This window comes from Schistocerca nitens, chromosome 7 (assembly GCF_023898315.1).
Source record: "Schistocerca nitens isolate TAMUIC-IGC-003100 chromosome 7, iqSchNite1.1, whole genome shotgun sequence".
NCBI lineage: Eukaryota > Metazoa > Arthropoda > Insecta > Orthoptera > Acrididae > Schistocerca > Schistocerca nitens.
Window position 1 is genome coordinate 467382136 of NC_064620.1, and position 25239 is coordinate 467407374.

The window sequence follows — 25239 nt, forward strand, 5'->3', positions numbered from 1 at the left end:
ACCTGCCCCTCCCAGCCTCAGTCTCCTCCTTACCCCCACCCAGTCGCCACTCCCAACATTCACTGGTGCTGCTGCTCGCAGGATGCAGTGTGGTTTCAGCTTTCTGAGACTGCAAACGTGTGTGCGCAAGTAGAGTGTGTGTGTGTGTGTGTGTGTGTGTGTGTGTGTGTGTGTCTAATGCTGACAAAGGCTTACCGTATTTACTTGAATCTAAGCCGCATTTTTTTCCGGTTTTTGTAATCCAAAAAACCGCCTGCGGCTTAGAATCGAGTGCACAGTAAGCGGAAGTTCTGAAAAATGTTGGTAGGTGCCGCCACAACTAACTTCTGCCATCGAATATATGTAGCGCTACACAGGCATGCTTTGCAGGCACAAAGATAAATACTGGCGCCAAAACCTCTGCGTCAGTAAATAAATTTTAAAAAAAGGTGGAAGACGAGCTTTTTTTCTCCGCCCCGAGTTTCAACCACTAGATTTTCATACATTATCCAACGAAGGCAATACAAATTTCGTATTGTTCATCTTCGAATGTAGCAGCATTTCAATGTACTACAAAATTCCGACTGGCAAGACTGTTTGGGATGTTTGTCAATATGGGAAACTCAACGTTCTGAATTTTTTCCTACCTGTGAGAAGAGATGGTTGCTAATAAGAACTTTTATGAATTGTGAATCACATGCAGTATTCTCTTCACCATAAGAATAATACGAATATAAACATTTTGTCATGTATTCTTTCATGTTTGCTGCTATCTCATTTAAATCCTGTCTGCCTAATAAACTACGAAAATAGAGGGAGACAACAGCAAACGCGGAAGAATATACACATCATGTCATGTTTATAGACGTATTATTCTTATGCCTAATAGTGATACAGACAGAAATGAAGCACGGCAATGGACTAGATTTTTAAATCTAATATGACTAATTTTGGTGCAGAATGTAATGTACTAAAAGAGGCGTCTGCAAAGATTTTCAAACGGAGGAAAATTTTCGCTAACTCTCGTTCAGAACATCTATCATACGAAGTCTATTATTTGGTTCTTGTTGATCATTATCAAAGACAGCAGTGTAAGTAACAACAAATAGCAGTCTCTTGGCATTGTTTCGCTAATGAGACGATTCCTCTCTCTCTTTTTTAATTGTAAGTGGCAGTACCGTGCACAAAAGCAAGCCACGCGGCGAGCGGCGACTTGCCGTAAACACTCATTACCAGAAAGCGACAAACAATGCATGGCACAATACAGTAATGCATTTTCAGCTTAGAGTGACGTAAACACCTATAACAAAGAGAACGGCACTTATCAGATCAAAGAAATAAGCAATCAATTAAAATCAGACGAAGCACGTGAAAAAGGAAGGGTACCCGTATACATACGGACGGAGCGCCTGACGCACAGCAATGATTACCTGGTAAAACTTAACTGCTAAGCTTATGACTCGAACCAAACTACTGTAGCTGTATCGTCATTCATTCGACCTAAATTATGTCTCATATTATAACGGACCAACTTTGTTTCGGTTTGGAGGTGCGGCCTAAAACTTTTCTCTCACCTTGAATTTCGAGTCCCAAATTTCAGGTGCGGCTTAGATTCGAATGCGGTTTAGATTCGAGTAAATACGGTAATGGTCGAAAGCTACAGTTGTGTGAATCTTTTTGTTGTGCCTATTGTGACTCAGCATCTCCGCTATAAGGTGAGTAGCAACTTTCCTTCTCTGTTATTGTTACATTCCATCCTGGATTTTCCATTGTTTGATTTTATTTCTGAATATAAACTTTTACAGGGTAGCCATTAGAGAATAGCCTAAACCACTTTACCGCCCCAAAGCAACAGAATGTGATGCTCAACAGCAGATTCTTGCTAAAGATTCTTCTGCCATCAACAAACACTGCAAACTCAGAAAACATAAAATAAAGATGCAAGCAATAGTGATAAATGTGACAGCTTATCAGTTATGTACTTTGTATTCCACCTTTACATGCACAACCATTAAAGTTATTGTATCATTCAAGTAGTTACACATTAACAATAAAATCTGTCTTTTTTCACAGAGTAGTGAAAAGACCACAGTAAATTAATTTCTTTACCCCTTGTTTACAAAAATGTATTTGTAAAAACTTTACACATACTTGAAAATGCACATACATGTAAAATTACATGTTACGAGCAATAAATTGAAACTGAAAAGGATCACTATGTGAAATCACATCTTTTACGTTGAATACCTTGCTAATGAGTGCAGCGACAGCGGAACCATGAGGATTACAGGTAGATACTGAACTAAAATGTAGACTTTCACGGCCGGAAATGTCATGTCCATTATAATTATCTGGGCTGTTATGCCAAGGTCGGTTGATGAATTGTGTGTCAATTCCCAACTGACTGTAGTCAGTAGCGAGCCAGTGGGTGTGTTGGACCTTCCATCAAGCTACAGACCCCCTTGAAGATGTCCTCCACAGATGGGGACAAAACATTGGGAATTGACACACAATTCATCAACCGACCACGGCATAACAGCTCGGATAATTATAATGGACAGATACTGAACTCTAGTGTTCACTTCCAAGGCTTGGTTGTTGGACAGTACACATTACTTGTCTGTCCTGAATTTCAGATTACCACTGTAGATCTAGCTTATCATGTGCTTTTCTGTCTGTAAGTCATTTCCTATTTGATGACTATATCATTCAGAGCGCTTCAGGTTCTCTTGATGGTATGTGTTGATATGTCTTTAAAAATATATTCTGTGCATCGGAAAACATTATTGGGCATCGCTTTCATACCAACCAGGATAATCATGTATGGCTGAACCACATCCTCTGTTCCTCACTAATGGAATCATGGATTCTGCATGCTGATCATCTGACCAATAAATGCAATATCAGCTACTGAATGAACTGCAAAGTTATCAGAAATCAGTAAGCTCCAATAGTGACAATGATAATGACAATGAAATGGTGGCACTGCACAATAATGTAGTCAATTCCAGCAAAATCTTCAGCAAAGCAACTGCAAAAGACAGAATGAGCTTGAAGGAGTTCAGAGTTGCTGTCATTGCAGGTCATGTAGGAGCATCATATTGAAAAGGGCAAATTATGCACCACACTTCAGCATACACACGGAGGCATACATGCCACAAGCACACATGCCACAATCTAAACTAGTACAAGAAGCTGTAATGCCAACTACTCACCTTAGTTACAATAAAAAGATCTTCACGTTTCAGTTTCCCTGAATCAAGCCCTTTCTTTAAAGCTTGCCCTATTTCTGCTTCATTTCCATACATGTAAGCTGTATCAATGTGCCTGTAGCCTGTTTCCAAGGCAATATCAACAGCACGTCCAACTTCACCTTTAGACGACTGTAAAAAATGAACTGGATTCAATATTACTACAATAACAAAGGGTTCCAATCTGCTAACAATATAACTGCAAGGGGTGATCAAATAGTTTACATTTGAAGGCCCAATCTACAATTGGTATGCCAATCAGGTAAAATCACTATCAGTATTGTGGCAATCATCCCACTAATGCACCAAATTGAAGATACCTCTTTGGTAAAGCTTCATATCCTACTGTGTGAAGACGTCCGTAAATGCCTACTGCACATTCTCATCCAACAGGAATGGTTGACCTTTCAATGCCTTTTTCCAGAGACCGAAGAGGTTAAAATTGCATGGGGAGAGATTTGGGCTATAAGGCGGGTGCTCAATTGTCTCTCAGTTGAATTGGCATAATTTATGGGTTACACCATTTGTGATATGGGGATGTGCATAATCATGAAGCAGCAGCACCTCTCGTCATAGTTTTCCTGGATGTTTCGCTTTGACTGCACACCCTATACACCCCGTACACATTCTTCATTCTACAAAGTATGGGTATGTCTACTGGTGTTTGTAATTCAGCAGCCAAGGACAGAATAACAGCATGTGTGTCCTGTTTGGAGGCACTTGGTAATAACATTGCTATAGTTCACATCAGGAAGATATAAATGCCACATTAATCCCTTGCCTACACGTCAGTGCTTATATACCCACATCATAGTCACACTATGTTGCATATATGCTCCACAAACTTTTTGATCACACCTTATAGTGTTTAAGTACATTAACTCCTCTTTATATTTATTTATTTATTTATTCATTCATTCACTCACTGACTCATTAGTTCATCATTTCTGTAGATCCTATAAAGGAGAACCTTCAGGGATGTGGAACAAGTCAAAGCATATACTGACAGGAGACGAAGACATCAAACAAACTTAGTATTTATACTCAAAGAAACTTAGTATTTATACTAAGTTAACAATGAACTATCATTATGCAACTTAATGCTATTCACACTTATGCTGCCTAAATTTAACTGAGAGGAAGTGGACGAGGAGATGGACAGAGAGGAGATAGAGGAGGAGGTAGATCAAGAGGGGAAGGAGGAAATGGACAGAGACAATCGGAAAGAAGAAATGTTTGCAGTATATATGGCATACGTATATGTGGATCAGGCCATGGATAAAATGCTACTGTATTATAAAAATGAAGGTCCTTCTAAACTACAGGATCAGTTTCAACCAAACATGGTACACATATCACTTGCTGTCCCACTCCTCCCACTGAGGATGATGTGAAGATGGGGTGCCAGAAGAAGGATAGACAGGGGGGAGGAGTTGGACATACAGAGAGATGGAGGGAGGAGGAGACAGACACAGAGAGAGATGGAGGGAGGAGGAGACAGACACAGAGATCGAGGGTTGAGGAGACAGATAGAGAGAGACGGAGAGGGTGCAGAGGCCTGTCAGAGAGGGGGTTGGAGGAGACTGACAGGGAGGGGTCTGGTGGAGGTGACTGAAAGGGAGCAGGATGGTGGAGAAAACCAACAGGGAGTGGGGTGGAGGAGACTGACAGGGAGGAGATGTGGATGAGACTGATAGGGAGGGGGAGGTCAGAGGAGACAGACAGGGAGGGAGAGGGCAGAGGAGACTGACAGGGAGGGGAGGCACAAGACCAACAGGAAGGGGGGTGTGGGAGAGACCGACAGGGAGAAGGGGGAGGGGCAGAGGAGACTGACAGGGAGTGGGAGTGGACAAGATGGACAAAGGGAGGGGGTGGATGAGATGGACACAGAGAGGGGGTGGACAAGACGGACACAGAGAGGGGGTGGATGAGACAGAGACAGAGGGGGGTATAGGAGTTCAACAAAGAGGTGGGGTGTAGGAGTCTGGAGAGAGGGGGTGTAGGAGTCTGACAGAGAAGGAGTGTAGGAGACCAATAGAGAGAGGGGGATGCAGGAGACATACAAGAGGGGGGGGGGGGGGCTTGGAGGAGACATACAGAGAGAAAGAGAGAAGCGGGTGGAGGAGAGACAGAGAGAAGGGGGTAGAGGAGAGACAGAGAGAAGGGAATGGGGGAGACAACCAGAGAGAAGGGGGTGGTGCAGGAGACAGGCGGAAGATGGAGTAGGGTAGTGGGCAGGTGAAAATGAAAGAGGCTGTGAGGAGACATGTGAAAAAGGGTTTGGGTGTGAGGTGGAAATGGGAGAGGTTGTGAGGAGGCAGGTGGAAGGAGGACAGGTTGTGGGGCAGGAGGAGGAATATGGACAGGTTGTGGGAGTGAAGGTGGAAGGGGGCATCTTATGAGGGCGCAGGTGGAAGCAGGACAGGCTGTGACGAGGCACGTGGATGAGGGATAGGATATGATGAAACAGTTGGATAAACAGTGAGAGAAATGGAGTGGGGGGGGGGGGGGGGAGAGGTAAATTAGGTAAGAGATTTAAATGTTTCTTGATTATTTTTATGACACTATTTCAACAAAATTTGGTATATATACAACAAATTTTTCATATAAAAGTAGTGTGGGCATTAGCAACCCACTAGTCCTAGGGATGGGGATGAGAATGTGTGATATGTCATTATCAACCCACTAGTCCTAGGGATGGGGATGAGAACGTGTGATATGTAAAAATTTTCTACAAAAATATTCTGGTACTTCTTTTCTGTATTTAGTTCAATTGTAATACTTTAAAAGTATGAAACACAATTTGTGTCTTATTTGTGCTGTTCAAAGTGTCAAACAGGTCGCAATAATGTGCACTACAGTGAACCAAAGTTTTTTGCAACATGTTTTGGGACCAAGATCATCCCACATGGCTGAACACCACAGATAAATTTAACATCCTCTATGGAGTCATACAGTGTAACACAGCAGAGATTCATGCATATGTGTCTATGCACAATACATATGATTCATATATATGTGGACAAAGGCACAGGTAAATATGTTGAATATATCTATTACCAAGCAGTTTTAGACGGTGTTGAGCCTGCAGTCGTGCAATATTTTTTAAACAAAGTAAACCACCATTTGACTGTGTAATACTATATTTATCTTCCATATTATTCAGATTTCGGCTTTTATGCCATTCTCAAGTACAATGCTGCAAGTAGTTAGATCATTATTATGTCATATCTGTTAGGGCATTACAAAGTTACTTCAGACTGCCTTAATAGATATGAAGTAATAATGGTCCAGAAAATTTTAGCATTGTACTTGAGAATGGCATAAAAGCCAAAATCCAGATAGCACAGAAGATAAATATAGTAATCAGTCAAATTGCATTTTTTAAGTATTATTCACAGATACTGCTGAACTTCGAGTACATCATCAATGAATAATAGTCATATCTAACTTGATAATTATATGATTTGGTTCTACAAGGGAAAATAATTATGAAATAGTATCCTGTTCTGTACTTAGTATTGTCAGCCAAAATTGGAGATTTATTTTACTTAGCACAACCAACATGTTGTGTTACATGCCCATTTTCTAGTACTACTGTTCCAAAAACTCTGTCCTTATATACAGCAAAAATTGCTGAAATAAAAGTGACCTTCTGTTGTGTGGTAAATAATTTATCACCAATATTGGATGGTGAAAAATGGAATAGTTAACCTGTAAACCTGCAATATATTAGGTAGTACTCCAGCAACATCTCGTTTCATTACTTAATGCCTTCATTGTATGTTACCATATCTTGATGTGTAAAGAGTTACAATTTAATTTTTTTATATAGTGGAGATACTGAGTCACAAAGAAACCTATCTGTAACTCAACTGTCCCTGCTACATGTTGAGCACCAATTATCCTTTTTATAATATTGTTACATTCCATCATGAATTGTCTATTGCCGAATTTCATTTCTTTCATGATGATCAAACATTTGTTGTTTCACAGTACACCACAAGAGTGTATCTTTAAAACAGTGCGATGAAACCAGTTCTTGCGTTTAAAAAAAATGATTTCATGCACCATGAATTGGTCATTCTTTAAGCTGATATTATTTGATAGATCCATAAATAAAAATACACCTAGTTAGATATCTTCTTCTTTGTCTCCACAGCATTATAAAAGACTGTTTCTTTGATACTCAAAATCATTTTGCTTTTCTTCTAAATTTTTGAAGTAATACAATATAGTGTACCATAATTAATAGTGTAAACTGGCATGGGTGAGAGCTTACAATAATAAAAGCAAAGAAATCCTGCAAATGAGCCTTTTGGGAGATAATTATGAGTGTGTGGTTATGAACTGCTACTGAATTTAGTCCAAAACACGAGGCATGATCAAAAAATGTAATGGGAATTTTTGAATTTTGTAGGCTTTATACATCAAATTTTCATTTTTTGAAATCTTGTTGGTGCACAAGTATGTTTGCATTTTCAGCTGCTTTGAATACATATTCTTTGAATATATATTTTATTGTTGACAACTGAAAAGGTTTTTGAGTGCTCAGCAAATTTTTACTTTCAAAAAAGATGTCTCAAAGAATGTGCAGTAAATTTTGCTTTGAAAATGGAATAAACTGCAGCATCACATTCGAAATGTTGATGGGACCTTTTGGCAAGTCCACTACGAGTAAGACAAGAGTTTACAAGTGGTATAAATGTTTCAAAGAGGGTCAAGAAGATGCTGAAGATGATGACCACCCAGGACATCATAGCACATCAATTACTGATTTGGGGGGGGGAGGGGGGGAGGGGGGGGGGGAAGCTGAATCACTGTCAGAGAGATTGCTGATGATACCAGCATATCCTCTGGCTCATGCAAAGCAATTTTTTGGGGCATGAAATGTGTACAGCAAATTTTGAAAGTTTGCTCTAAAATTGTTCAGTTTTGACCAAATACTACACCATGTAGACATTGCTCAGGAATTGTAGAACAAAGTCGACAATGATCCATAACTTCTGGTAAACCTTCCGGGATGTAAGGTCGTGGTCCATGAAACTCTTCAGCTCCTAACGTTTCGTCCAGAGCTGCGCTGGACATCTTCAGAGGGGTGTTCCTCCTCCGGTGAGTCTTGCCGACTCACAAGACTCACCGGAGGAGAAATACCCCTCTGAAGATGTCCAGCGCAGCTCTGGACGAAACATTAGGAGCTGAAGAGTTTCATGGACCACGACCTTACATCCCGGAAGATTTACCAGAAGATATGTCATCCGGTCGTGAAAGCCTTCATACTATGAATGATCCATAACTTCTAAAGGGGGTTATAACAGGTAATGAAAAATGGGAATGACTTCCAAACGAATGCCCAACTGTCCCAATGGCAACTGCCAGAAGGTCAAAGGTTAAAAAAAAAATTCAACAAGTTCAATCACATGTGAAGGTTCTTCTGTTTTCTTCCATTATAATGGGATAATGTATCAAGAGTTCCTGCTTAATGGTTGTACAATCAATAAGGAGTACTACCAGGAAGTTAAGTGCCATTTCCAGCAATAAATTTGAAGAAAACAACCAGAAATGTGGCAAAACCATTCATGGAAATTGCATCACAATAAGGCTTCCACACACACCTCAATGCTTGTTCGTGACTTTTTCGCAAAAAACAAAACAGTTATGTGAGAATATGGGACTGGAAATAGGTATGAGAGAGGAGAAAGAGTAATTGAATTCTGCGATAAATTTCAAGTACTAATGGTGAACATACAGTTCAAAAATCACAAGAAGGAAAATTCCAGCTGCATTACATCATGGTCAGAGATTACAAAACCAGATACACTGGATTGTAGGGTGTACCAAAGAGCAGATATAGACTCAGATCACAATTCAGTAATAATGAAAAGTAGACTGAAGGTGAAGATAATCATCTACAATAATCAATGTGGAACAATGTGGGATGCTGAAGAATGAGGGTTGCCCAGAAAGTAATGCACTTTTTTCTCAGCCGAAAACAATGCTATGAACGTGAAACATTACATATGTATTATTTCAAGTCTCCTGAGCAAGTGCACCAAGTTTCCGTCACTTCCAGAGATAGTAAGCTGAAACCCAAAGTGGAATGCTCTGAGATATTTAGCGAGTCATGGAACGAATATTGGAAAACAGATTAGAGGCCACAGGAGGGGAACTTTTCATTGCAGTTGACAAAAATATTCTCTCTCCTGAGGTTGAAGTTGAGCTCACAGTGAAGTCAAAAGTCAACTGGTCTCATATAACAGGTCTAGGTAAAACCAAGTTAATTGTTGGATGTTTTTACTGGCCACCTGATTCCACTGTGATAGTTCTAAAGACATTTGTAGAATGTCTTGAGGTGTTTGTAAGTAATATTACAGTAGTTGCAGGTGTGAGTGCAGACTGAGATATCTATGGATTCACTGTGGAGAGTACAGACAGCCAATCATGTGAAGCATTTTCAACAAATTTTCTAAAACCTGTCTTTAGCAGCCAGTTTGGCAGCCCACACACAATGAAAATATCTTAGATGTCGTAGCTACAAATAGGCCAGAACTTATTGACAATATCATTATAGAGACAGGGTCGGTGATCATAATTTTATTATAGCAACTATGATTATGAAAATTAATAAATCAGTCAAGAAGGATAGAAGAGTGTTTCAGCTAAAAAGAGCAGATGAGCAGTTGTTAGCACCTCACTCAAGACAACGAATTGACACCACTTATTTTCAATAAGATGGACATAGAGGAATTATGCATATTGTAAATTGTGGTCAGGAGAATTATGTGCCTTGTAAGTGGATTAAGGACAGAAAGACCCACCATGGTTTAACAGTGAAATTTGGAAAATGCTGAGGAAGCAGAGGCTGTTGCACTCTTGGTTCAAAATAGAACATGTGAATAACAACAAGCAAAGGTTAGTAAGATTCATGTGCCTGTGGAAAGATCTATATGCATAACATACTATAACCACCACGGCCATACCTTAGCAAAAGATCTGGCAGACCCAAGAAAAATTAAGTCCTATGTAAAATTGTTAAGTGGGTCTCGGGCTTCCCTCCAGTCACTCGTTAACAAGTCTGGGTGGCAGTTGAAGATAGCAAAATAAATGCCAAAGTTTTATTTTTCATGTTTAACAAATCGTTAACACAGGAGAGTCATGCAAACATACCATCATTTGACCACTGAACAGACACCCATATGGACGACATAGTAACAAGCATAAGTAATAAGCTGAAAACAAGTCAGTTGCCAGGTCCAGATGGAATCCCAATATGGTTTTACAAACAGTATTCTACAGCACTGGCCCCTTACCTAACTTGCATTTATCACAAATCTCTCGCACAGTGCAAAGTCCTAAGCGACTGGAAAAAAGCGCAAGTGACTCCTGTGTATAAGAAGGGCAAAACAATGGACCTGAAAATTACAGATCAAAATCCCTAACATCAGCTTGCTGCAGTATATGAGGAATGTGATAGGGACGGTGAATGGTCGACTTGGTTTATTGGGAGAGTTTGGGAAGTGTGATTCATCCATAAATCAGACCACATATAGGATGTTAGTGTGACTTACTCTTGAGTACTGCTTGAGTGATGGGAACCATACCAGGTCAGATTAAAGGAAGACATCGAAGCAATTCAGAGGCAGACTGCTAAATTTGTTACTGGTAGGTTCAAGCAACATGGAAATGTTACAGAGATACTTCAGGAACTCAAATGGGAATCCCTAGAGGTAAGGCAAAGTTCTTGTAGAGGAATACTATTGAAAAAAATTAGAGAAGCAGCATTTGAAGCTGACTGCAGAACAATTCCACTGCTGTCAACGTAAGGACCACACAGATAAGATACAAGAAATTAGGGCTCATACGGAGGTACACAGACAGTCTTTTTACCCCGCCCTATTTGTGTGTGGAACAGGAAAGGAAATGACTAGTAGTGGTACTGGGTACCCTCTGACAAGTAATACAGCAACATTTTAAAACAGTTCTGCCAACTGTCAGAGTTTTATTTTAGTGGGCAGATTATCAATTGGTTTTATAGTTGAGCACTACACTCCTTTCCGTACCCAAGTTAGATACACTAGAAGAAAGAGTAGATAAGTTTCACTTCTAGTTTCACACAGTTGGATATCTCTATTACTGTCAAAATTCGATGAACTGTTGATAAATTTTGTGAGTAAATAACTCTATTGATGCTGTGCTTGAATATACCATTCATAAGGGTCGCTGTTTATGCTACAACCTATAAAAGCTAGTTCACTCATCATTTCAGAATGAAAGTGGAGAAATCAGTATAGTGCTTGCTAAACATAACAATTGAATACTACAACAGATAATTTATTACATGTAATAAGTATCTCAATATTCTCCAAAACTCATTTAGCTTTTTGCTCATAGGTAACTTTACTTCACACTGCATTCAGTCAATAGCTACAGAAACTGGCATCATATCAATTGCATAACAACATTAATTCCACAAAATTTAATCTTATCCATAACTAATCTGAAGGAAACCTAAAAACAGTTATAACTAAAACAACCTAAAATAAGTCACAACAAGAATTATGACAAACTGAACCTATCATGTTGCACTTCCTTTATTACAAGACACGGAATAATTCTTCCAAATAAGTGTTTTTTAGTATTAAAGAAAAGAGGAGTAGATTCTCCCTCCATTTGTATTATATTATTTATAGGTAACTGGGAAGTAATGTATTTTTGTAATTGTTCCATAACTTATGGCATGTCATATATTAACAACTCAAAACAAATACTCTAATTTTCTACAGAGAATAAATCAGAAATAAGGACTGACAAATCTTGGTATACTCGAGTTTCAAACAAACATTTACTGAAATTTTATGCCTCAAAGACAACCCATCAAAAAGCTTCTATTTTACTGGAATTTCTCTCTTGCAGCAATGAGTTTCAAAACAATCTTCAGTCACATCACCTGAAATGTTCCTAGCCCAACAATAGGCATTTTATGCCCATTAAAGAATGTCACATTCTCCAGCTTTGGCGCCATCTTTTATTATATGTCAAATGTGCTGCTCCTAGCAATGCTGGAAAATCCACCTCACCAGCAGCTGGTTGCTGGAGCTTGTGAATAGCCACTGGATTCTGTGCACTGCAAGATAACAGCATATTACATAACTCATTCAACAACTAGTTCACATGACACAGCGCCTTCACAGTTTATCATGTTTACTGGTGAGGAACTTGTGTTACTCTGCACATTTAAAGGTATGGTAATTGCACAATAAGTGGACACATTTTAGTTCCCTAAAAATGAAGTCAGACTACAGAAAATTTGAGTCTGAGATACAAAAAACCTCAAGATTTTAGCATACAAGGGATAACATGAGGGTTGCAAAATTCATGTAAGCTCTGTGATATTTTCACCCAAATTTAGTACAACTTAAAACTGCTACTAGTGGCCATCTACAGCAGGTATCTGGATCATATGCACAATATTTTATGCACAATATTAAGTTTAAATTTCAAGGCTATGTTGACCATCATCTCCATGTTGCATGAGATCAAACTGGGGAAAAATCAATTGTGATAATTTTTCAAATTTCGTTGACTGCAATAATTTGGCACATGTAGATTAAAGTATCTTTTGCAGCTCAGCAGATAATTTCACAGTTATCATTTCTAGCAGGCTTTAGTGGTTATCTGAATATATTCGAGAAGAAAAATTTGGAAAGGAAATTAAAATTCAGGGACAAGTTTTAAGATTTGTCAATAACATCGTAATTCTGTCAGAAACTGCAAAGGACTTTCAAAAACACTTGAAGAGAATGGATATCATCTTGAAAAGAGGTTATAAGATGAACATTACAAAAGCTAAAAGAAGGGCAATGAATTTAAGTCAAATTAAATCAGGTGATGCCAAGGGAATTATATTTAGGAAAATAAAACACTCAACACTGTAGATGTGAAAATTAGGAATTTGTTAGCACTGAAAATAAATTTAAGTGCTAGAAAGTATTTGTCAGAAGCGTAGCCTTGTACAGAAGCAAAATATGGATGATAAACAGTACAGACAATGAGAGAACAGCAACTTTTGTACTCTGCTCTACACCTGAATACGAGATGTAAAGATGGGTTGGCTGAGCTACTCACACAAAATGTACAGGGGTCCACCATCATAGATCCCTGTGGTTATTGTATCAAAAGGGTAACGACATGGGAGCTGTGTATGTAAATCCAAATAAGTTCTTAAGCAATAAATGCCTGGGTAAGGATGGTCTTCATTTAAACATATTAGGATCAAAAATTCTTAAATGTTTGCTGATACTTGTAAAATTCTGAATAATGGGGGAAATTTATAAGGAATGATGGAGATTAGAAACAGTGTTTGGTAACTAAAACGGCAAGACCGAAATGGTAACCCAAGAAAGAAAATACTGCTTGAAATCATAAATAAGAAAGAACGTTCCTGCATAATGCACTGGAATATAAATGGTCTAAGTGCTGACTTTCAAAACAAAAGTCATAAAATGGATGAATTACAAATTATTCTTTCTGAGTGTAAAAATATCAAAGTTATTTGCCTCAATGAACATTGGCTTTCATCTGATAATATTAAAATTTTTAACAAAATCGAAAATTCTGAAGTAGCAAACAGCTTTTTTAGATGTGAGAAATCACATGGAGGCTCTTGCATATTTACTCATTCTGATATAAAATATGCAATAAGAAATAGTTTTAATCATTTGAATGAAGATAGTATATTTGAGAGCTGCTGTATCAAGTTGAGGGACCTAAATATCATAATAGTTTCTATTTACAGAGTACCAGAGAAAGCTACAATTGAAGCTTTTCTGGCCAAATTTCAGTGCCTCCTTGAAAATCTAAACAAAGAAAAAGGAAAAAAGATTGTAATAGCTGCCGACTTCAACATTAATATCCTAGGTGAAAGCAATGATGAGTCCAAATTCACTGACATAGTAAAAAGTTTTGGCTACAAAGTAAACTTTACGCAAGCCACTAGGGTAAATGCATGGTCAGCCACCTGTATTGATAATATCCTAACCAACTATGTATTTGAAAATGTCCATAAATTTTGCTTAGATCTAGGAATCTCTGACCACTCTACATTATTCACTAAACTACCAAAAATTAACAAAGAAATTCCACGTGACAGAAGCTCTATGAAAAGGAACTTCAATGAAAAAATTTAACTGTATTTAGAAATAAGTTAAGAGACGTTGAATGGCTTTGTGACAGCTGTATTTCAAGTAGAAGTAACTCTGACAAATTTTTAAGCAGTTTTCTTAGGGTGTTTAATGAAACTTTACCACTTAGAACCACATGTAACAAAATCACTGGTAAATTTAAATTGATAACTCTGGGTATAGAAATTTCTAGTACTGGGGAGAGGCAACTACATAATGAACTGAAATATAATAAAAACAGGTATTTTACTGAATATGTTAGACATTATAAAGCTACCTTCAAAACAGTCGTGAAAGCACCCAAACAATAAGTTCATTTCACAACATAAAAGTAAAACAAATGCAGTATGGTCTGTTGTCAAATCAGAGTTAGGAGTTGGAATTAATAGAAACAAAATATCTAGGATTAAAGTAAATGATAGCCTTATTGTAAATCCAGCTCAAATACCGGAGTGTTTAAATGAATTCTTCGTAAAGGTGGCAAAGTCAGATGTTGATATAGTAGAGTATCAGAGTAAAGTAAACCCCTTTGGACTCCAGCAAGGAGCTGAGTATCTCACAGATTTTAAAAAAGTCTCAATATAGCACATAGAAAATATTATATCATCATTAAAAAATAAAAACTCAGCTGGGTGGTATGGGATACCAACTAAAGTGATTAAAGCAATGTACCACATAATAGCACCTCCACCAACTAAAATAATTAATCAATCTTTTGAACAAGGATGCTTTCCTGATGTGCAATTAATCAATGCAGGAAACATTGTGATCAGTCTTGTATTGTGGATTTTCTGGGCTTTGCCCGTAAATGCAACTTTGAATATACAGACTGTGTGGTATCATAGGCTGATCCTTTGATCAAAGACATGGCTGCTGCATTAGCATCAGACAAGGAGGGGCACTCTAGAGATTTGGAATTGTCAGTCCCTGAATTAAATAGGACTGCAAATATTGGCAAAATGTTTGAGGTGTCTGCAGCAGCTCAAAATGTGTTTCATGATAATTGGCAAATAGCTCAGCACTCCACTGCGAACTGACAAGTTAGTCCGCTATGAATCAAGGAAATATTTTTTGCTCCCAAGTAGACTCCAATAGACTTACTACACAGACGTAAGCTTGCTGGGCATCTTCATGTAGACCATGTTCTTTAGATAATAAGGAAATTTCCTCCACAGCATCGGATTCGCCCCGTTGATGCTCAAGTCTTGTCCATACTGTTGGATGCACCACAAGCATTGCCTGTGTCCACATTTTTTCAACATGCTGGGCCTGTCGCAAGTGAGGGCACTTATCAGGAGTGTACTTGGGCAGGTAAACAGTGCTGTGAGCCAATGTGCCAGTCTTCACCAATACACTGAGGATAACAAAACCTGACCAAATGTTGGTGTTTGCTTTAACTCTAGCTCCAGCAAAACCAGGCCAAGCACCTAATAAACTCCTGATTGAGTTGGATATCAACAATACCAAGGGTCAATTCCAGGTGGATAGGGCACTGTAGTTTCTCAGATTAATTAGGAATCCTACCAGTATTTGAGCTTTCTCTCTGCAGCCACTGCAGCAGTAGGTTATTTCATATATCTGGCAAAAAGTCCCTTTGCAAGGGCAAATGACTGCATGGGCAAATCATTTTGTTGGTCATAAGCTTGCCAAAGCTGTAAATATTTTTGGCTTACATGCATTTGCTGCATTTGTTTTCCAAGTACTGGATGAGTTGAATCTGGTATCCACTTTGGTACCATTCCTGAATTGTTGTTAGTTGTTGTTAGGGAATTATAAGCAGTCATTCCAACCATTGTTGAGTTGGGCCAAAGAGTTTGAAGTGCATATTTCACTCAAGCAGTCCACTGTGACTAAATTTTGTCCCATATGGCTGGTTCCATTCACGATGCATGATGCAGAGAAGACTGAGTTAAACAGGTTACAGGAATTGGGGGCCATTACAACACTGATTTGAAGGATGTAAACTTACAGTTACCTTTAGATGCAGACATGTACAAAGTCCTGGTACTAAATAAACCTTTTGGAACATACCAATACGAGAGTCGTATCAGCAGAGTAAAGTGATTGGCCAGAGTGTCTCCCAGGTGGATCAGACCAAGAGTTAGACAATTACTTTGCTGTGAAACAGGGTGAATGTTGTTCAGAAAACAGTATTATTGTCTACAGAGGATGCTGAATGTTGCTTCATTGTTCCACCTACACTCAGTGGTTGCATCGTTCAGATGCTACATACTTCCTGTTGGGTGATAGTGAGGATGAAAGCCTTAGCTAGGCACCACATTTAGTAATCTGGGATAGGTGGCGTAACTGAGCACGCTATGCATATGTGGCAGGATTGTGTTCACAACCAAACCTTATAAAAAGGAGAGAGAGAGAGAGAGAGAGAGAGAGAGAGAGAGAGAGAGAAGAAGAAGAAGAAGAAGAATTTCCAAACATTGTGTTCTCAACTCTTCTATGACTGCACATGCTACAGTCACAGTGCTTGCTCCCATTTTCACCACAGAGGCGGCCTGATACACCTTAATATCCGACAATGGACATCACTTTGTTTCAGCAGAATCTGAGGCATTCTGCCAACACAATGGCATACAGCACCTCATCACCACCTCTTCCCACTCAGCGTCAAACTCTGAAGAAGAGCAGATGGTCAGGCCCTCAAGTCACAACTGGGGAAGACACTGGCATCAGCAGCCACTGACTAGGCTTCACCATTGTTTCTTGCCACCTGTTGCACCACCCTAGTCAACGGATGAAGCTTTCCTGAAGTACTGCATGGGCGCAGGCTGTATGTGTTCCAGGATTTGCTGCAGCTTGTTCCGTGGAACACAAAACCTAGTTACGCATCTAACTACCAGCAGGGTGCAGTCAAGTGGGTTTGCATTTTCAACCAGAAGCTGTGTTGGATGTCAGACATTATTCTCGGGCACAAGGGTGTTGTCAAATGTCCATTGTTGTGGTCAGGCAGGAGCACCCGATCCATCATGGAAACCAGTTGTGACCACAACATATGCAGGAATCAACTCCATTCTTTGAGCCAGCGCAACGAACTTCCAGTCCCATCTCTTTTGGCAGCTATGTTTTCAGGCCACCCCCCAGGCTGTCAGTACTCCTTGGTTCTCATCCGAGACACAGTCAGTGCTGTTACAAACTGTGCCCACACCACCATTACCACTAGCACCAGTATTTGGTTGTGAGTTAATACTGAAGGAGGGCTAACTTTTAACTATACCTACACATACATCCCCACCGGAAATTTTTAACTATTTATGAGCCGTATGGGTTCCTTTACACAGGATATTCGTTGTGATTGAAGACATTAAAATTGCTGGAAAACTACATATTGGCTAAAAAAGTTGTAATTCCTATTTGTTCATCTCGGAGGGGGACATCCAATGACATCACACTCAATCCCCCACCCCACCCTGAGTGTGGATGGGGGGGGATAGCTTTGAAGTCTTCAATTGGAAGCCCCGATTTTTATTGTCAATTATGATTCTACGGCAAAATCCACATACATTTTGTCTGAAGCATTTTCTTCATTTTGCCACAGGCGGTGCTTTAATTGGAATAATACAATGGGTATACAATAGTAATTTATGGCATCTACTCAACGGCCCTTGAATACCGAATGGCACATGGGACCCCACCACCGTGCCTCAAGAGTAGGAAAGGCCAGGATTTTATAACTTCTAATTGGAAACCCCATCTGCAACATTGTATTTCTCCGACATACCACACAGGACACTACTCAACCCACCACTGTGGCTGTGGTCGAGGCAGATCCTACTCTACTTTTCCAATTAAAGTAAGTGCTCAAATATAGGATCGCCAACTTTAGTACACTTAGTGGTCCACTTTTCAAATGACTGTAGACAGGACAAAAGCACATCTGCAGGAATGTCAGCACAGGCATTTCTCATGTGGTCAACTATACCTTTACAGCCTTTTGGCACTTGCTGGTACACCTTATCTTTTAAATATCCCCATAGAAAGAAATCTGGCAACATCAAATCTGGCAACCTAGCAAGCCAATTAATAGGGCCACTTCTGCTGATCCATCAAACAATGTAAATGTAGTCTAATACCTCCCATGCTTCATTTGTGTAGCATGTTGGGCAACCATCATACTGAAACCACACACGTTGTCGAATGTCCAGGGCACCATCCTGCAGTAGTGCAGGAAGTTCCTGTTCCAAAAATGCCCAATACTTGCATTCATTCAACATGTTGTCCATAAAATGTGGACCAACGAGTTTGTTCCCCATAATGCAACACCATACGTAACTGAACAAGGACATTGATCAGTGTGGGTTGTCTACACTCCACTAATGCATATTAAGCTGATTAATGCTACCACAATTTGTGAATGTAGACTCATCAGACAATAGTACCTTGGCAAAGAACGTGGGGGTCATTAGCATTTGTTGACATGCCCATTCATAAAACACTACCTGGTTATGGAAACCGGCACCATGAAATTCTTGATGCGTTAACACATGGTATGGATGACACTCATGACATAGGCAATATTGTGACATTCCTACCTACAGCCATACTAGAATCGCAGTATAATTGCCAGGCACTTATCTATGGGTTGTGGTGCACTGTCACAAGTACAGCTATTTCCTTAGGTTCTCCTGTAACATGTTTGCTTCGATTCCTTTTGCCAGTCTGTATGCTGCCATCATACATAAAGCTGTTCACAACTTAGTAAAAGAACAAATGAGAGTGAACTTTCTCTAGATAATGATCTGTGTACAATGTAACAGCAGTCTCAAAATTTCTCCTACATTCTTCTTAACTCAAGATCTTTTCAATTTTTTCTTCTGTGGTTGCAACATTCATCGTCCACTTGCACATCTGTTCTCCAAATGATGGGTAGGGGTGCAGGCATAAACACTGCACAAGTATTGTATAGTGTAGAGCTGCTATCTGTTCTACGTCTACACGACATGTGAGCCTCGGTCGCAGTGTGCTGCCTGTTATGATAGAGCGTAGTTTGCACCTACGACACAGTGGTGCATCGGGTAGTCCCCTGTTCGATATGTCTCAGGAATACAAAGTTGTAAATGGGGTTTCCAATTGGAAGTTATGAAATCCTGGCCTGTCCCACCCTCATAGACGGAGTTGGGGTCTCACCTGCCATTGAGCAGCATGTCACAAATTACGATTGTGTACTCATTTCTAAACCTCTGATTACAGCACCACCTGTGGAAAAACAAAGAAATTGCTTCATACAAAATGTATATAGGTTTTACCATTGAATGAAAACCTGCAAAAAAAAAAAAAAAAAAAAAAGGGGGGGGGGGGAGAAGGGGCTGGGGGCTTCCCACTGAGGATTTCAAAGTTGACACCCATTCGCAGGGTGGGGTGGCAGGTCGAGTGTGGTATCGTTGGGTAATTTTTTTTGATCCGATGTATCATTTTCAAGATATTTCAATGTCTTCAATTAAAATGAAAACCCTGTATACTACCTTGTCGGACAGTGACACGCAGTTAATAGTGTGTGATGACTTCATTGTAGTATTTCTAAAGGATTATGAGAGGAAAAATGATCTGGAAACCTTACCTGAATCTTAAAATCTTAGCTCAGTAACTAATTTTCCCATATGGGTGGATAAAACAGTAAGGGTCAACTGAAATCTGCGGTATCACCCATCTGCTTTGTTTCATGATTTAACTGTCTTACAATATGCGACATCATGGCGGCACGGCATATTTAGAAGTGATTTTAGTTTTAAGAGAGCATGTTTCAGTATGTGGTGGGACACTCTAGTGTGGGATGTTTATGTTTCTAAATTGTCTGTGAGAGATATTAGTGATTTATTCGACTCCATGAGTGCTGTTTGTAAGAATAATACTGGAAAAGTTTGAGGTGGTTAGTTAGCAGGTTATTTAGGTATTGGCAGTTTCAGAGTTTGAAATTATTAGAACCAAGTGTTGTTTGTGGCTGGAGATTTAATTTTAGTTTCATTTTTTGTTAGTAAGCATATGACAATGAAGTTCGCAAATAGGTCCTTGCATACCACAATAGGGGTGCATGTAGACCACAATTAAATTCAACAATTAAATTCAAACAGTTATTCAATTTAATGTAGAGTATGTAAGTGTTACATTATACAGAAGCTACCAGATTGACCAAAGTTGCTGCATCCCCGATCGCGGACCAGCATATGTGGCACTGTAGGCAGGATAACTTACAGCATTCTGTGTGGAGGGATTCCTGGTTTGAGAACTCTTGGCTGGTCATTCGAGAGAGTGTGCTGATGATATATTACTTCTGCTATTGCTAAATTTGTGTGTTGAGTGACTTGTTGGTAGGTATGATTCTTTCTTTCTTTTTGTGTGTGTGTGTGTGTGTGTGTGTGTTTTTTTTTTTTTTATGCACGTAATTGTGTGTTTCATGTAAATCAAAATAGGTGTTAATGCAATTTTTTATGAATTTTTGGGTTGTGTTGCTAATTACTGAAAATTATATTGGCTTATGAAGTTTGTTTCACCAACATTGAAGAGGTTAGCATTTCGATATAAGTTATACGAGTTTTTTATAGAGGGAAACATTCCACGTGGGAAAAATATATCTAAAAACAAAGATGATGTGACTTACCGAACGAAAGCGCTGGCAGGTCGATAGACACATAAACAAACACAAACACACACACAAAATTCAAGCTTTCGCAACAAACTGTTGCCTCATCAGGAAAGAGGGAAGGAGAGGGAAAGACGAAAGGATGTGGGTTTTAAAGGAGAGGGTAAGGAGTCATTCCAATCCTGGGAGCGGAAAGACTTACCTTAGGGGGAAAAAAGGACTGGTATACACTCGCACACACACACATATCCATCCACACATATACAGACACAAGCAGACATATTAAAAGGCAAAGATGTTGTTGAATGACAGGTGAGGTATGAGTGGCAGCAACTTGAAATTAGCGGAGATTGAGGTCTGGTGGATAACGGAAAGAGAGGATATATTGAAGAGCAAGTTCCCATCTCCGGAGTTCAGATAGGTTGGTGTTAGTGGGAAGTATCCAGATAACCCGGTCAGTATAACACTGTGCCAAGATGTGCTGGCCATGCACCAAGGCATGTTTAGCCACAGGGTGATCCTCATTACCAACAAACACTGTCTGCCTGTGTCCATTCATGTGAATGGACAGTTTGTTGGTGGTCATTCTCACATAGAATGCGTTACAGTGTAGGCAGGTCAGTTGGTAAATCACGTGGGTGCTTACACACGTGGCTCTGCCTTTGATCGTGTACACCTTCCGGGTTACAGGACTGGAGTAGGTGGTGGTGGGAGGGTGCATGGGATAGGTTTTACACCGGGGGCGGTTACAAGGGTAGGAGCCAGAGGGTAGGGAAGAAGGTTTGGGGATTTCATAGGGATGAACTAAGAGGTTACGAAGGTTAGATGGACGGTGGAATGACACTCTTGGTGGAGTGGGGAGGATTTCATGAAGGATGGATCTCATTTCAGGGCAGGATTTGTTTTTAGATATATTTTTCCCACGTGGAAAAAATATATATATACACACACATTCCACGTGGGAAAAATATATCTAAAAACAAAGATGATGTGACTTACCAAACGAAAGCGCTGGCAGGTCGATAAAGGACAGATATACACTCGCACACACACACATATCCATCCGCACATACACAGACATAAGCAGACATTTGTAAAGGTAAAGAGTTTGGGCAGAGATGTCAGTCGAGGCAGAAGTACAGAGGCAAAGATGTTGTTGAAAGACAACATCTTGCGGATGGATATGTGTGTGTGTGCGAGTGTATACTTGTCCTTTTTTTCTCTCTTTCCTGATGAAGCAACTGTTGGTTGCGAAAGTTTGAATTTTTTGTGTATGTTTGTGTTTGTTTGTGTGTCTATCAACCTGCCAGCACTTTCGTTTGGTAAGTCACATCATCTTTGTTTTTAGATATATTTTCCCTACGTGGAATGTTTCCCTCTCTCTCTCTCTCTCTAGAATTCATTTCAGCTCTATACATCCAGTGAAGTGTTGGACACCTGATTTGTCAAGTTGTGTGTGGTTCTGTGGTATAATGGATTTCACCGGAGCTACATAGGTCGAGTGAAATTTCTGGTGTTGAGTTTTGGAACTATTTTGGGTTCGTGGTAGCATGGACTTTATTCAAGTTCTATAGGTCAAGGGAAATTTATGACAGCAGGTTCTTCCAGGTTTTCTTTAATTGTGGTTTTGTTGATTGCCAAGTGTTTCATTCACTTGATATCTGTGTTAATATTTGTTTTGGTAGGTCTTCACTATTAGGACTGGCATACAATTAGTTTGTCCCCACTTAAAATCACCTAATTCTCACAGCTGTCCCACCAGTTTTATTATGTTACTGCAATTAAATATTTCTTGTATTATTTGAGTCTGTTCACATGTGTAAAGAGTGACATGTGGTATATGCTTTAAATATGAATGTCCACCATCTTGATGACATCATGGGTCAAAGCTGACAACAGGATATTGCAATTCTCAGTTTTGCAGATAGCAGGACTCTAATAAATATATTTTTTTTTTTTCTTTGATGAAGCTCAAAGCAAGAAAATAACTATATGCTCAGTAAAAAGTACTGTCTCTGATCATGCTGCACAGTTAATGCAGATAAATAGGAGAGTGGCTTGCAGTATATTCTCCTCACTGGAAATCAGTTAACAATCAGTTAAACTAATTAATGATTCCTCCACAACAAATTTTTTAAGAACAGTTTACAAGAGATGAACTGCAATGAAATTTACAGCAAACCAAATGCTGACGTAAAATTTAATCTACTACATGATTAATTCATATCATTATTTGAAAAGAGCTTCTGTCATAAGCTAATCAGAAAGAACGTCAAATGTCCATGTAAAGGAACATACCTCACTAGAGGGATTAAGCATCTTCTGAAAGGAAAAGGGAAACTTATTTGTTGGCAAGAAATAGTTAACATACTGCAGTAGTTGCACATTATATGGCTAAAAATGGCTCTGAGCACTATGGGACAACTTCTGAGGTCATCAGTCCCCTAGAACTTAGAACTACTTAAACCTAACTAACCTAAGGACATCACACACATCCATGCCCGAGGCAGGATTCGAGCCTGCGACCGTAGCGGCCGCACGGTTCCAGACTGTAGCGCCTAGAACCGCTCGGCCATTCCGGCCGGCTGCACATTATAAAAACTGCTCAAAATTTCTAACAAAAGTTATTTAAAAAAAATCAAAAAACATGCACATTATGACAGAACTCAGTAATTATGACAACAGCCTTAAGTCTAGTGAAACAAAAGAGGGGACAACAGGCCACAGAACAGGATAACATCACAATTGATTTATATGGAAGTGTTATAAATAATCAGTCTTAGGTATCATGTATGTTTAATATTCATTTCTTAAACATAGTAGAAAGTTTGGGGACAAGCACTTCAAGAGAAAAATCAAAGCAATATATTGAAAAAACTTTATATATACAAAATTCAGTCATATGGATGTCTAATTCACTTCTGAAATTAAACCTCTACTTCCTAGCATTCTATTTAGAGAAAAGTACACACATTTATTTTATGATTCTGTAATTATTATTTTCTCATTATTAGCACTCTACCTCATTTATTGATGCTTTTTAAAATGAATTGAAAATTAAAAACAATAAATTCTACCCTAAATTTCTTATTGAATACCGAGAGACACATTTTTCATTAGTACAAGTATTTACATTATTGATTGTGCGCCCATAGCCAGTTTTTTTTTTTTTTCTTTTTAAATATAGTTAATGAAGAAACTAAGATAGAAAAATGGTCAAGAAACCACTTGTATTATCTAAAGGGGGTTACTTACATCCTAGCAACCGTAGGGATGTAACTCCCTTTCTGCAGAGATTATTAGTGATTTGTCTTTGAATAAGGGGATTTAAAGTGGATTATACAGGTTTATCTATTATTTACAAATTATAAATATGTTGCCTTTCAGTAAATAATACAGATCCAGATGGACCGAGGAATTTACACATACCTTTTCCCTAGTTAGTGCAAATTTATTATTATTTCATTTCACAAAATTTATTTCATTTCATTTTGCTTCATTTCATTTTATTTCATTTATGTTATCATGGCCTTCAGATGATATCAATATCCCAATAAAGAAGAAATAATAAACACTGATGCACTCTATAAAGACTGGATGATCAGAACCATACTGATATAACCGCATGTCCACCTGAAGTACACTGTTTGGCTGATGAAGAAGAGTGTCCCAATGATGCTGTTGGAACTGTAGAAGTCTCTGACGTGCCATGGGGTACTGAATTGTGATGAAATGACAGTCAGATATTACAGACAATTTGGTTTGAAACTGTTTATCCATGGAACGCCTATTGGATTTGGCTGTAAGTTGTGGCCTCTTTGTGGAGCAAGAGGGTACTGTTTCAAATTTTATTTATAGTGTGGAACAGATTCAGTACATACTGAAAGGGATGACCTACTGTTGGAATGGAGAGTAGTCCTAAACATGCTGGATGGAATTCAAAAGCCAAATAACCAATGTGTGTACTTCGATAATTTCTTCAATAGTAGATATCTTCTGATTTATTTCAGAAATCTGCATTATCATGCAAATATGACTGTTACAGAGAATTGAGTTGGTGACTGTCCATTCCACAGTAGCAAGGAACTGGAAAAGACAGCTCAAAGTGAATACAACTATCAGTTTGACAGGAATGGTGATGCCTTATTCGTTAGATGCATGACAAGTGTGCTATAATTGATACAAATTTTGACAGAGTTGGACATCTGGGAGCAGGTACCAGGTACAGTAGGCAAGTAAA

General features: G+C 39.0%; 1 protein-coding gene across 1 annotated transcript in view; it reads right to left on the bottom strand.

Annotated features, from left to right (window-relative positions):
- Positions 1 to 25239, bottom strand: part of LOC126195202 (1,5-anhydro-D-fructose reductase-like) — a 131086-nt gene that overhangs the window by 93470 nt on the left and 12377 nt on the right. Inside the window, exons 2-3 of the mRNA XM_049933716.1 lie at positions 12178 to 12354; positions 3195 to 3362 (exon numbers count right to left, since the gene is read on the bottom strand). Coding sequence (XP_049789673.1) covers positions 3195 to 3362; positions 12178 to 12252 — 243 coding nt within the window. The 5' untranslated portion in view covers positions 12253 to 12354. The remainder of the gene's footprint in view (positions 1 to 3194; positions 3363 to 12177; positions 12355 to 25239) is intronic.